The sequence below is a fragment of the Mirounga leonina genome, unplaced genomic scaffold (assembly GCF_011800145.1).
Source record: "Mirounga leonina isolate KUSES-001 unplaced genomic scaffold, KU_Mleo_1.0 Mir_129, whole genome shotgun sequence".
Taxonomy (NCBI): Eukaryota; Metazoa; Chordata; class Mammalia; order Carnivora; family Phocidae; genus Mirounga; species Mirounga leonina.
In genome coordinates this window covers 63,471,185-63,486,619 of record NW_023270323.1, presented here as the reverse complement: position 1 = coordinate 63,486,619, position 15,435 = coordinate 63,471,185, and the positions used below count along the sequence as shown (strand labels likewise).

Sequence of the window (15,435 nt, the reverse complement as noted above, 5' to 3'; positions counted from 1 at the left end):
AGATAGATAGATAGATAGATAGATAGATAGATAGATAGATAGATAGATAGATAACACATGACCTTGCATAATTTGGCTTCTGCTTACCCTGCTTATCTCTTACCATTCTTATTCTTTCTCTGCTCAGCTATACATTCTCATTAAACTGAACTTAGAGTTCCCAGACAGAGACATACTTGGCTAAATTACAATATACAAGCAAACAATGGCCAGGCCATATATGATAATAAAACTCAGATCCACAAAAGAAACCCAGGAAGCCAAACCACAGCCTCTGCAGCAATTGGTCCAGAATAATCAGAACTTGATCAACATCTGCCAACTTTTCTGTTTTTTGTTGTTGGTGGTGGTGGTTTGTTCCCCTGCTACCTGCTTCCAACTTAGGACCAGCCACAGAAAGCCAAGTAAGTGGCCCAAAGTGATTGCTTGGGATGCCCCTCTCCTAGTTATCTCACCTCCAGCCTCCCTGTGCCAAAAACTTCCAATCAGAAGGTAACTGAAGCCTTCTCCTTCCCCTCCTTTTTGTCACTATAAAGCTTTCCCTCTTCCCTGACAGCTTTTGAGTATCTGTCAAATGCAATGGATGATGGCTGACTCCCTTGGTACAGCAAACTCTGAATAAATAGACTGCTCACATTTAGGTGGTCTTTGTTTATTTCCACACCTCCTTTGCTCTTTCATGTATTTGTTTCCCTTTTTTCTCTTCTTGAATCACTCGTTCTTCCTTCCCTTACATGAGTAATTTATATTCATCATTTGACTGTCAGCTTAGATGTCACTAATGACAACAGTAACAGTAATTATTAAAATTATAGCTAACCTGTACTGAGCCCTTACCTTATGCCAAGAGCTGTTCTAACCATGTTCAATTTATCAACTCTTTAAGCTCTTGGAATAAATTATAAAGTAGGTTTCTATTATTGTCCACATTTTACAGACAGGGAAAGATAATTCAGAGGGATAAAGTAACTTGCCTAAGGTCACTGAAGTAGGTGAAGGAATTGGGGTAGAATTTAGGTAGCCTGTTGCTGTAGTTCATTTTTGAAATCATGATGCTGGGTCACCTGGGTGGGTCAGTCGTTAAGCATCTGCCTTTGGCTCAGGTCATGATCCCAGGGTCCTGGGATTGGGCTCCTTCCACACTGGGCTCCCTCTGCATCGGGCTCCCTGCTCAGCGGGAAGCCTGCTTCTCCCTCTGCCTCTCCCTCTCCCCCTGCTTTGTGTTCCCTCTCTCACTGTGTCTCTCTCTGTCAAATAAATAAATAAAATCTTTTTTTTAAAAAAAAGAAATCATGATGCTATATTGCTTTCAAAATGGATTTGCAAATATTCTCAGTTTGGAATGGGTACTCCTTATCCTATGCTTAAATGGTATTCTGCACTTTATCTTTACCAATATAATACTGTATTATAATTGTTTATGAATTTATTTGTAGTCCCTATTAAAATTGAAGCTCCCTTAGGCAAGGACAGTATATATCTTACATATGTTTGTAAGTCCAGCATATAGTAGCTTCTCTATACATGTGTATTTGAGGGATGAATAAATTAACGATTTAATGAAACTAATCTAAATGTCTGAATTATTTTTTAATTGGAGGATACTAAGTTAAAAAAAGAGAGAGGAAGGGACCCTACTTCTAGACAAACTTTGAAAGCAACACAGTTCTACATATGAATTTACAATTATTATCCAGGAAACAATGTCAAAATAGGATAGCTTCTCTCTCCTGAGCTTCAGTTTCTTCCATAATCTTAGACATAAAAATCACATGATGCACTAATACTGGTCTCTCCCCAGTAAGTCTCTTCCAGTTAGGAGTCATTATTAGGTTGGACCCAACATCTTCTTGGCATTGGTTTCTGAGGCAGAGTATCTCTAAGTTAATAACGTTTCTCTGAACTCTGCCTCAACCCTAAAAATTCTCCAACACACTTGCTGTGCTGCAGAATTAGCTGAGAGCGAAGGGTGGCTATGCATTCTCATGGACTACGTCAGGATCTTGAAGCAAAGTCCCCAACCATGTTCCTTAACATGCCAAGCCTCTGGCCAACTGCCCTTGTAACCCACATTCTGGGAGCTCTTATTCATGCTCAGTGGGTCTCCTTTTTAGACTTATAAGAGTGATATATCTGGAGAAGCACCTAGGCAGCCATCGATTCTGTTACTTTATATTTAATACCACTGAGAACCATTCATTCATTCAACTAATATTTATTGAGTATCTACTGAACTCCTGGTATTGTTCCAGGATTTGGGGAACCAGAAGTGAATTAGATAAGGCACCAGCTATTATGAAGCTTGTATTCTAGTGGGGTTAAGAGACAAATCAAGCATACAAACAAAATAAATTCACTAAGTGTGGCCATAACACAAATTTATGTGGTAGCAACTTGCCCAAATGTATCCCTGTCAGAACATATGTGTTCCATGTCTTCTGACATACCCCCGACCCCCCGATTCTTCCTTGGAATTTTGAATGTTTCCTTCCAAACTTTAATTGATGATATGTAGGAAGTAACAAATCCTTATTTTGGATAAAGTTATTTAGGAAATTATTCCTGATCCTTTCCTCGTCTTTACTTACTGTTAGTGTTCTAGAAATAACTTTTCTTCAAGTACTTCCCTTTTGTTTTTCTCTTAGGAATTGACTGTTACAACAAGATCATTGATGATTTGTTAACTAATGGGGTTACGCCCATAGCGACCCTCTACCACTATGATTTGCCTCAGGCCTTAGAAGACAAAGGAGGTTGGTTGTCAGAGGCAATCATTGAATCCTTTGATAAATATGCTCGGTTTTGCTTCGGTACTTTTGGAGATCCAGTCCAGCGGTGGATCACCATAAATGAGCCTAATGTTTTTGCCCTGCTGGCATATGATTTTGGAATATATCCTGCTGGTGTACCTCATTTTGGAACTGGAAGTTATCAGGCAGCTTATAATTAGATTAAAGCTCATGCCAGATCCTGGCACAGCTACGATTCCTTATTCCGAAAAGAGCAGAAGGGCGTGGTGTCCCTAGCAATTTTTGCTACCTGGGTGGAACCGGCAGATCCCAACTCAGTGTCTGACCAGGGAGCTGCTAAAAGAGCCCTTGCTTTCTGCTTGAATTTCTTTGCTAAACCCGTATTTACTGATGGTGATTATCCGGAAGTTGTCAAGTCCCAGATTGCCTTCATGAGTAAAAAGCAAGGCTATCCATCATCAAGGTTTCCAGAATTTACAGAAGAAGAGAAGAGAATGATTAAAGGCACTGCTGGTTTCTTTGCTGTGCAATATTATACAACTCACTTAGTCAAGTACCAGGAGAACTGGTTTTTTTCCAGGATGTGGAGATTCAAGTTTTTCCAGACCCAACTTGGATAACAAGTTTGGATTGGATCTATGTGGTGCCATGGGGAATATGTGAGGTACTGCAGTACATTAAGGTAAAACACATTGTTTCTGTTCATGTATACCCAAATATGTAGAAATGGGAAGACAGACATATGTGTGAACTTGGAAAAAGAATGATTTTAGGCAGTAGGTTATACATTTGTTGGCTTGGGAAGAGAGATTAGGATTTAAATTGGTGAGAAGTAACTAGCTGATAGGGGGCTTCAATACCATGATTAAAGTTGGGATTCTCTGCTAAAGTCAGTTGTGGGCATAGGAATAGCTTGGACATATTTTCCAGGCTGATGTCACAACTGTAATTATTAAAAGGCATATTAAGGACTGAAATAGCTGGATCCTTTTTGGGCCTCTGCTATCTGGATGGAGTCCAGGTAGCTGAAATTAAAATTTTAAGTTAATGATTTTTAGGACCCTTGCTGTGGGGGGATAGAGAGTGTAGCTGTTGGTGGGACCAAGGGGTTAAAGAGTAGTGACAATCAGCAGATGCTGATGGAAGAAAGATATTTCTGTCTTCTCATTATGACAAGAATCATTTGACTGTCTTCATGGACATTTGCACAGTTTTGCTTTTCCATTGTTAGTCATAAAAGGTCAGTGCGTGGAAAATTAAGTTAATAGGGTCAGTGCAATTTGATGAAAACTAGTTTTGGGTTGTAGCTTAGAGAAGATAGAGGGTAAAGCACCTGATTTTATGAGTCTTTTTTTTTTTTTTTTTTTTTACATCTGTTTGGAATAAAAATTCCACTCTCTTGTTCCAGGATACGTATAATAACCCTGTAATTTACATCACTGAGAATGGGTTTCCCCAGGGTGACCCTGCATCTCTTGATGACACTCAGCTCTGGGAGTATTTCAGACATTTCAGGAACTGTTCAAAGATACCATTTGAAATGATGAAAGATCAATTGTGCAAACTTAATATAATTTTCCCATGTGTCTATTTGCATTCAGCAAAGATCAATGATTTTGAAAGCTGAAATTCATGTAAATCAGTGTAAAACCATGTAATTAAGAGAGAGGAGAAAAAGTATTTAGGAAAGAGGAAGGTGAGGATTTTGGCCTAGCTTCAATCTCCTAAAATTTAATCAAGTAAGAGACTGTCTTCCATATTTTGTGACTCCTGGGTGAAGGTGACATGAACAGAGGGTGGTGGCTGTTGAAAGAGAACATTAGTTATTACAAAAAGATTAGCACTGAACAACTGCATCATGCCTGTTTACATATTTTAATAACCGAACTATCAAGAAATGAATTGACAGAATTTTTTAAAGGATCAAAATTAAGCATTTATGCAATAAACATTAAAATGGCCTTCGATGAGTTTTGGCCTAAAATGAGTCTTCCATCACTGTATGTTTCATTTAAGCTGCAACCAAACAGTGCCATTTAGGAACATGTTTTTGTCATATAGAATCTGTGAATTTTATTTCAAGATAAGGTTATTATTCTGACAACTGCTCTTTCCCCATGGAATTCTTTTCATATTTGAAAACAAATGTGAAAGAATAATCTTTAACTGGTAACACATATTTTGACACCAGTTAATTTCCCCATTCCAGCATCTACTTGGAACACTATTGCTTTGTAAATTTAATTTCTCCTCCCTATAAAGGAACCATAGACACAGAAACAAAATCCAATGCAAAAATGAGACTTTCAATTTCCTTTTTTTACCATGGTAGGCACACTTCTCTCTCATCATTCTATTTGAAAGGTCCTAGAATTATTCTATTCAAAATTAATCAGTAATATACTGAAATCAGCCAGAGGAATTCTGGAAAGTGACACAAAATGGTCTCCTTCCCAAACCTAAAATATATTGTACTCAATCCCTCACCCTGGCTTGGAGTTTATTGGCAGAGAGCAATTGGATTCCTATGATTTGAACCAAATGAAATTCTTTCTCTAGGTAAGAATTCACTTTCTGATTAAAAAAAAAAGAAAAAAAAGGAAATGTCTGGTTTTCCGAGATTCCACTCCCCCTTCTCCCTGTAAATGGCCCTATTCATAGTTCATCCATTGATGTTCCCAGCTTCATTCCAAGAGGAAAGTAAGCTAGTAACCAACAGGCAGATTTATGGATGGTACAAGGACCACAAATGACTTGTCCAAAATTGTTCTGTGTATTTTGGGAAAAGAGAGAAAAATAGAAACTGACTTTCTTCATTTCCAGCATGGTACTCTGTTCAGTACTAACATAATGGCATTTCATTGTTCTTTGAAATAGTTTTAAGTATTTTAATACAGTCCCTTAGATCTTTAACAGTAAAAAAAAGGTAGTCGACCCACAAACTAAGACAACTTAAACTTAGAAAAGTAATTGAAAGTGAAAGTGGAAAATGTGAGAAGATTTGAGTTTCTGAGGGGCAGGAGAGGAGATAGGATTAAAAACAAAATTCTCTTTTTCTACTTGTTGAATTTCAATAGTGTCTTTAAACAGATGGAAAAAGATACCATGCACTTAAAACATTAATTGTTCACAGTATGTATGTTCTCTTCTGATTTTTAACATTAGATGATCTATATTCATTGTAATTAGCACATAATATTATATTTGCTTTACATTTTAAAAATGTAGCCTTTCAAATGTGCAGAAATCTACTTATTGACAAAAAAAGATACATGTTATCTCTTCTGGAGTGGGTATAGTGATAGCAATTTCTTATATATTGTTATAGTAGACACCAATTATTTAATCTTGGTGAAACTCTTTTCTAGTAATTATTCCCTTTTCTTCAAGAAATATCCACCTCTTTTTATCCTCAGGCTTACCACAGGGACAACCATGTAAGTAGAATACCCCTCATTGTTAACACAGAGTTGGTTGGTTTAAATGTAGGCACATGACATGATCTGAGCCAATTCCAGTTCTTCACCAAGATTTAGAATTTGGGCCAATCACTTTGTCTCTTAGCCTAGGTTGGGCAGGGGAATGTAGCTTTGTAAGCCATTGGTGGCTGTGTTCTGCCACGGAAGCTAAGGAGTAGTGTGAAGGGGAGCTGCAGGTGCATCGAGGGAAGTGGAGACAAGAAACAGGGAGAGCTTTAGGGTGTGACTAGAGCTTCTAATTCCAGTTTTTCCTCAGACCCAGCTGCATGCATGATCTTGAGAGACATTACTTTTACTTACAATGAAATGCTCTTTCTGCTTCACCTGAATTTGATTGGTTTTCTATCACTTGGAACAAAAAGAGTGTTAACTGATACCATCATATCACTTCATTTTCAAAGCAGTGAGATGAGGTCATTGCTCCTATTATACAGATGAGAAGACTGAGTTTCAGAGAGGCTAGCTAAGTCATTTGTTCAGGATCACAAAGTGACTAATATTTCCTGGAACCAAGCAGAATGCTGCTACTACTATTTTGGTGTTTGATGAGGTCTGTGAGTTCAGGGCTTTCTGACTCAGCGTGGTTGCTTGTCATACCATACAGAACCTTTTCCTCATCCTTGGTACTCAGAACTTGCATAGATTCTTCAAAAGGGCTCCATGCTGCACCAGCTTGCATTCCCACAACAGTGTAGGAGGGTTCCCCTTTCTCCGCATCCCCGCCAACATCTGTCATTTCCTGACTTGTTAATTTTAGCCATTCTGACTGGTGTGAGGTGGTATCTCATTGAGGTTTTGATTTGGATTTCCCTGATGCCGAGCGATATTGAGCACTTTTTCATGTGTCTGTTGGCCATTTGGATGTCTTCTTTGGAAAAATGTCTATTCATGTCTTCTGCCCATTTCTTGATTGGATTCTTTGTTCTTTGGGCGTTGAGTTTGATGAGTTCTTTATAGATTTTGGATACTAGCCCTTTATCTGATATGTCATTTGCAAATATCTTCTCCCATTCTATCGGCTGTCTTTTGTCTTTGTTGACTGTTTCCTTTGCTGGAAAACAGTATGGAGGTTCCTCAAAAAGTTGAAAATAGAGCGACCATATGATCCAGCAATTGCACTACTGGGTATTTACCCCAAAGATACAAAAGTAGGGATCCGAAAGGGTATGTGCACCCCGATGTTTATAGCAGCAATGTCCACAATAGTCAAACTGTGGAAAGAGCCAAGATGTCCATCGACAGATGAATGGATAAAGAAGATGTGGTATATATATACAATGGAATATTATGCAGCCACCAAAAGGAATGAGATCTTGCCATTTGCAAGGACGTGGATGGAACTGGAGGGTATTATGCTGAGCGAAATAAGTCAAACAGAGAAAGACATGTATCATATGACCTCACTGATATGAGGAATTCTTAATCTCAGGAAACAAACTGAGGGTTGCTGGAGTGGGGAGTGGGGTGGGAGGGATGGGGTGACTGGGTGATAGACACTGGGGAGGGTATGTGCTCTGGTAAGCGCTGTGAATTGTGCAAGACTGTTGAATCTCAGATCTGTACCTCTGAAACAAATAATGCAATATATGTTAAGAAAAAAAAAAAAAGGTAGCAGGAGGGGAGGAATGAAGGGGGGGAAAACGTAGGGGTAGACGAACCATGAGAGACGATGGACTCTGAAAACAAACTGAGGGTTCTAGAGGGGAGGGGTGTGGGAGGATGGGTTAGCCTGGTGATGGGTATTGAGGAGGGCACGTTCTGCATGGAGCACTGGATGTTATGCACAAACAATGAATCATGGAACACTACATCTAAAACTAATGATGTAATGTATGGGGATTAACATAACAATAAAAAAATTAACAAAAAAAAAAAAGGGCTCCATGCTGCCCCTGCAGGAGCCAATAGGTCCTATGACCTTGGACACCGCTCAGACGCCCCCTATCCTGCCTTTCGTCAGGAGAGTGGAGCTTAATTTACTAATCAATTTCCTGAGACTCCTTTGAGGTAGTGCTGATGATCTTGATTGGCAAGAACTTTACTAGTAAGAAACACCCTGTGCGGAATTAAAAATAATAACAGGCCAAGGAAGACATTCGTGGGAAGCGCTGCAGGTGAGAGCTGGCCAGAACCCAGGGAGTCAGATGGATGATGGCTTTGTGATCCCCACAAACAAAGCCTTCTCTCTAACATCACACATACGGACAGGCACAGAATGACACTAGAGTTGGATCAATGACATCCGCCTGGAGGTCTTACTGATCTCTTCAGGTACAATCCCACAGCAATTAATTGAGCAGTAAAGAGTAAGCTAATGTTTCTATTTCCTTTTGGGAAGGAAAAAAAAAAAAAAGAAAAATGTCATTTCAAGAAAAAAAAGAGAAATCAGCTAATGCCTTTTTAATCATTGCATTATTTAAATGCCTTTAAATAGGTTGTGTCTTAGTTAATGTAGATATAGATAAGAGAAAAGCAACACAGGAGAGACACGAAAAACTTGCTATAACATATAACTAGGCTTACATTTCAGCTCTGTGAATTATTCGATGAGGGGCCTTTGACAAATTGTTCAACCTCCCAAACTCTCAGTTTGTTCATCTATAAAAGTGGATTAACACTTTCCCCTGACAGAGTTGTTGTAAAGATTCCATTTAATGAGCTAATATGTAATCACCCCCAACCAGCAATTGCCTGGCACACAGTAGGCTCTCAACCAATGGCAATAATTATTGTTATTACAAAATGTGTACTCTTAAGGATATATTTATCACCCCAAATTATTTAACTTGTTATTTTAAAAATGTCATCCCAAGACTTTTTTTTTTTTAATTTTCCACCAAGTATTTAAGTTATAGCAGAATATTCCTCCACATCTGCAGGTTTCTCCATCATTCTTTTTGGGGAACCCCTGAATGAATGTTGTAACTTTGGCCCTCTCGCTATCTACAGTTGACTCCTGTGGAGTAGAAAGCAGCAACGGCCTCCCTCCATTCACTATTTCCATCAGAGAGGTTGCCAGATTAGGTGAAAAATTAAATCATTGGCAGCAGAAATAACCATCAAGCAACTGGGTAGCTGGAATTGCTCGGCCACATGAATTTTTTGCAGAAGTTCAGAAAGCAGTGATCTTCAAAGAGTTAAGCCTTTGTCACATCATATGAATCTCTATTATATTCATAGAATTTCCACCAGTCCTTGCTGCTCCAGAGCCGGCAGACAAGTTTAAGTTCATATGTAAACATACACAAATAGATGCCTCAGTAATCTGAATGTTGCCGAGGAGGTGAGGAAGTGTGTGAAGCAGGGGAGGTTACTCCCAATGGGTAATACTCCAGCCATGACCTAAATTCTCCTGAAAGGCACATACGTGTTCCTCATGTGCCTGAGGATGTGCCCAGCATGGGCCTGCCTTTCACTTGGCACATGATCTTTCCTCAGCCTGGAATGCCATGGCCTTTGCCTTCTTCCCGGCCCAAATCCTGTTGTTTGGAGTATGTGAACTTGCTGGAGGTCAGACAAGACATGGGTTTGAAACATGGTTCTACCACCCACAAGCTCAATAATTTTGGGATAATTCTTTTCTTTTTTTTTTTTAAAGATTTTATTTATTTATTTGAGAGAGAATGAGAGAGCACATGAGAGGGGGGAGGGTCAGAGGGAGAAGCAGACTCCCCGCCGAGCAGGGAGCCCGATGTGGGACTTGATCCAGGGACTCCAGGATCATGACCTGAGCCGAAGGCAGTCGCTTAACCAACTGAGCCACCCAGGCGCCCTGGGATAATTCTTAAACAGACAATACTTCAGCCATCTAATCTTTAAAATGGGGATAATAAGACCATCTGTCTTCTAAAAAGTGGTGAAAAGTGAAGAAGGTAATGCTTATAAAGCCTAAATATAGAGTCTGGCACATTACAAAGGATTCTGTAAATGGTGGCTAATTTTTGAAGGGGGTTGTGGACCCTTCTGTGCTGGAACTGTGTCTTTTTCATGATTTTATCTTCAGCCCTGACTACCTATTCTGTCATGCAGTAGGTGTTCTACACATTTGTTGAATTTGGTTGTGTCTGTCAGAGATGAGTTAGCCAATGGGTAATGAGAAATAAATGATTAAATAATTGGAGACTGTATTTTCTTTCCCTAAAGAAATATACCCCATAGAGGGGGAAAAAAAAGAAAGAAAGAAAGAAAGAAAGCAGACTTCTGGAAAGTTTCTGAGCCAGCCCAACTTTCCAGTCAGATCCATGCCTGAGTTAGCACAGCAGTAGATGATTGCAGAGAAGGTTTGTTAATGACCAGCTTTAGGCTTTTAATGACAAAACCCCTCAGCAAGATGTCATCGAAGTTATTGAAGACTTCACTGAAAGTGTTGAAACTGATGCATTGTAACAAGAAGGTTATAAATCTTGCAGCTTGGGTGTACCACCAAGACAAGATGCTGAGCACAGAATCACCCTGCTGTTGTCTGTCAGCATCCTCCCTCCCCTTTCCTCTTCTTCCCATGGAGAGCCAGTAAAGGAGAAATACATCCATTTCCCGAAGTAGTGCAGACCTGGCAGCCACCTGCCTATGTCAATTTCAGATCACAGAGGCCCATTTAACTGGACAAAATGTGTTAAGCACCTGTGTTTTTCTAAATGTGCATTTAAAAAATCCTAAGAATTAAGGAAAGATCTCAAAGGTTAATACACTGACCTTTTAGAAAAACTAACCAATTAAAAATCCATCTCAGGCTCAGAATCGAGACCCAAGTACCTGAATATAGATTTCCACTCCCTATCTATTGCTTTATTGCTTCTTAAAGTAAACCTTTGTCAACTTAGCCCCAATGAAGCAGTTCATCTCATAGTTCACAGATCGCTCACAGTTTTGGATACGTGTGGGGTGGGATATCAGATCCACTGGGTACTGTTGCTTCTGGCTGAACCGGATGACAGCTAGTCAAGGTCGGAACAGAGAAGAAAGAACAAGATTAGAAGGCTGTGCACAAGAATTGTTAGTGTGTGCTAGGGTACAGACTTGTGGAATTTGAAAAGTCATGAAAAAAACAATTTTCAATATATTTGTGGTCCACCAACCTACACAGTCAAACCACAGACAACTCAGAAGCCAGAGATTACAGAATTCACCTTAAACAGAGAGATGCCAGATGACCTTCCCTGATTTTTTTCTCCCCTCCTTCTGTTCAGTGGCACACTTACCTTTACGTTCTATTCATATAAAGCATGGCAGAGTAAAAAGTCTGCAGGGCTTGGAGAGTGAAGACAAAGTCCTGTGTTCTAGTAATGTGCCTTTGGGCCAGTTACCGTTAGGACTCTGAATGTCATCTTCCTTACCTGTTAAATGGGACCAATGCTAATTACTATTCTGCCTAACCCAAAGTCAGTTGTGAAATAAAATGAGACAATTTATGTCCCTGTGTGCTCTGAATACCTTAAACTATTGGATATTTTATTCATATTGACACATTTACTTTACACTTGTAAGGACATCTGTCACTCTGGTCAAAACCCACACTCTGGACCTCAGTATTCTCCACTGTAAAGAGAAGGGATTGGTGCTCATTATCCAGTTGCTTTCAACATCTGCAATTCCCAGATTCTATGGTTTTATTTTTCTGCACATTGCTAAACTGCTGTGATGGTTTAATTGTTTAGGGGTTTTAGAGAACACGTGCTATGACCAAATGACTGGTGTAGAGCTTGGTAACACTCAAAACTCTCTCTCTCACACACACACACACACACACACACGTGGTGGTTGTTAAGCTACTTGGCCAGGCTTACCCGGGTGTGGGTTGTAACACAGAATCTCTCATACACACACACACACACACACTCAGAACCACACACACACGTGGTGGTTGTTAAGCTACGTGGCCAGGCTTACCCGGGTGAGGCACATACTGATATGATTAGGGACATTGACCATTTAGCAGATACACCCTCTTAGAAACAGAACCTGATGCATCTGCTTCATGGGAATAGGCTCCATGGAGTTGCCCAAGTGAGAAGCATCTCAATCACAACTCAGAGAATCTGCCCTTGTGCTTTGTGACTGAAAACCACTCTTTATCTTCTCCTTCAGAAGCATTCTAATACTTATGCTGTGCCCCTACAGATGGACATGCCTTTGAGCTTCTTTTTAATTCAGCTCCACCTGTTCTGAGGGGATAATTACTTAAGGTTCCCCACTACCTCAGGCCTGGTGAATTTTAAGACTACTATAAAGCCTTCTAAAAAATATTCAGATTATCTCAAACTTACCTTCTCCATTTTTTTGACAATCTGTCCAGTAGTTTTTGTGTGATGTGGCAGCAAACAGAAGCTCAGTTTTATTTTTATAACTGTAAAAGAGACCTGTAAAATAATTGAGGCATAATTTATCTGGAGAAAATCTACTTTTCCAATATGAAGGGTAGACTCAGTGGAATCTTGAAAAAGGTGAAAAAAAGAGGAAGGATTTGATAATGATTTTCAAATGAAATATATTTGACATATAATATTTTGTAAGTTTGAAGTGTACAACATGTTAATTTGATGTATTTATATATTGTAATATGATTCCCACCGTAGTGTTTGCTATTATGTTACATAATTATTTCTTTTTTTGTGCTGGGTACAATTGAGATTTAGTTTCTTAGCAACTTTGAAGTTTATAATACAGTATTGTTGGCTATAATCACTCTGATGTGCATTAGCTCTCCAGAACTTATTTATTATGAATTCCCAGTTTGTACTTTTAAACAACATATCCCCAATTCGCTCACCCTCCACCCACTGGTGACCACCATTCTGTTCTGTTTTTATGAGTTTGGCCTTTTTTGATTTCACATATAAGTGATATCATACAGTAGTTATCTTTCTCTGATTTATTTCACTTAGCATAATGCCCTCAAGTTCCATCCCTGTTGTGGCAGATGGCAAGATTTGGCAGAATAATATTTCATTGTACACACACACATCACCCTCTTTATCCATTCATCTGTTGGTGGACACTTAGATTGTGTCCATATCTTAGGTTATTGGGAGTAATGCTGCAATAAACATAGGAGTGCTTATCTGTTGGCTGTCATCTTGGCAAGGATATAGAGATAATAGAACTCTTATGCGCTGTTGGCAAGAATGCAAGTTGGTTCAGCCACTATGGAGAACAGTAGGGAGGTTCCTCAAAAAATTACAAATAGAACTAGCATATGATGAAGCAATTCCACTTCTGGGTATATATCCAAAGGAAATTAAAACATGGGTTTAAAGAGATAATGATTTTTTTTTAACCTGTTTCAGGAGAGCGCAATGGTGGAATATTCAGGTGATGAGAGAGCTGTTGGAATTGAGAGAAGGTGAACTTCTCAGGTTTTCCCGGGGGCCAAGGTGAAGTGGTCCTCAAGCATCTGCTTACATTAGCTCTTATTTCCTGATCTCCGAAATAACCTGATTACTACCTGATTACTACCTACCTTTAGTTATCTTGAGAATGAAAAGGCACTGCTTTGGAACAAGGCTAGTAAAATTTATCTTCGTGTGATTGCCAGGAATGTTAATAAAATTAATAATGGTATTAATAAAGATTCTATTGGATACCTGTGGGTTCATGGAAAGAATAGGGAGAAGTGGATGGCCAGGTGTTAGCCATTTCTACTCAGGAAGCTTCACATGAGTTTCCCAGGGCTTAGAAAGGAATATTCCCCATTATAAATTAATACATTGACATTATGTTTTGTAAATCAAGGTCTTGTGAGTTCATCAGTGAGGATTAGCTCTGGGTGCACAAAGAAATGAGTGTCTGCATTTGCAGTGTTGGTAATTAGACTATAAGCAGTGCTAATTTCACAGTTTCATAACCTTTCTCTCTGTGCTCTTATCTTACCTATTTATAACTTTGATGTTACTTATGCTGGTCAGTCGCTCTACAGTGACGTAAATATTGTGTGTGTCAGCCCTCCCAGATTGGGTGAATAACTGGTTAACTACATCCTGTATTATTTTTTCAATAGCAGGCCTGCCTCTGTGTAGAAGAAAATCAGCGATTTTATGAATAAGGACATTAAAAATTGGTGCCATAACTGATTCATGGGCTCCTTGTGCAATTGCAGCCTTGTTGCAATTAAGTGCAGGTTGAATAAGACAGTTGAATAGGGGCGCCTGGGTGGCTCGGTCGTTAAGTGTCTGCCTTTGGCTCAGGTCATGATCCCAGAGTCCTGGGTTTGAGCCCTGAGTCGGGCTCCCTGCTCAGCGGGAAGCCTTCTTCTCCCTCTCCCAGTCCCCCTGCTTGTGTTCCCTCTCTCGCTATGTCTCTCTCTGTCAAATAAATAAATAAAATCTTAAAAAAAAAAAAAAAGACAGTTGAATAGATGGGAGTTGAGAGATATTTTGAGTCTTAAAGACCCATTATAATCCTTGGAAGTAAGGAGGAAAACCGTCTTCAGAAGAAATGGAAGTTATATAAATGTACAAGCACTCATAGACAGGATCATTGTGTATAAAGATTTTTTTTTTTTAAAGATTTTATTTATTTGATAGAGAGAGAGACAGCGAGAGAGGGAACACAAGCAGGGGGAGTGGGAGAGGGAGAAGCAGGCTTCCTGCCGAGCAGGGAGCCCGATGCGGGGCTCCATCCCAGGACTTTGGAATCATGACCTGAGCCGAAGGCAGACGCTTAACGACTGAGCCACCCAGGTGCCCCGTGTATAAAGATTTTATTTACCATTTTTGAATGACAAAATTTGACCAGAATTCAATTTTGAAGTGTTTTGAGCTATATACTTAGCATTCAGTAGCCGGTTGGTAAATGCGTAATGGTTGATTAGGAAATTGAATCTAAACAAACAGGAAAACTGAATAACTCCTGGGAATTAGAACAAAATATTAGATTTATACCACCATTTTGCTTATTTAAAGAAATAGTGGATTGTTTTTGCTATTATGAGAATAATTTTCATGCTTCGGTATTATGCATAGGTGCTAATTATACCCTTTTGATACTAAATTTGGTTTTGCTGAGACAGTAATTGAAATCTATGCTGAAGGTTTTTAAAATCTGTATATAAATACACTTAACTCCTCTGTGCCTCAGTTCCTTCATTAGAAAAAGAAAAGGGTTGAACTAGCTATTCTTTTGGGATCCTTCCAGTTTAAGAATTTTGTGACCCTCTAAATATCCTTTCGACTCAGGTATGTCAAGGATCATATTTTCTTAGAACTCTCAAT

General features: G+C 39.2%; 1 protein-coding gene across 1 annotated transcript in view; it reads left to right on the top strand.

Annotated features, from left to right (window-relative positions):
- Positions 1-15,435, top strand: part of LOC118010165 (cytosolic beta-glucosidase-like) — a 105,026-nt gene that overhangs the window by 37,942 nt on the left and 51,649 nt on the right. The window contains 3 exon segments of the mRNA XM_035004360.1: positions 2,646-3,314; positions 3,317-3,432; positions 4,159-4,258. Of these exon segments, the coding sequence (XP_034860251.1) occupies positions 2,646-3,314; positions 3,317-3,432; positions 4,159-4,258 (885 nt within the window).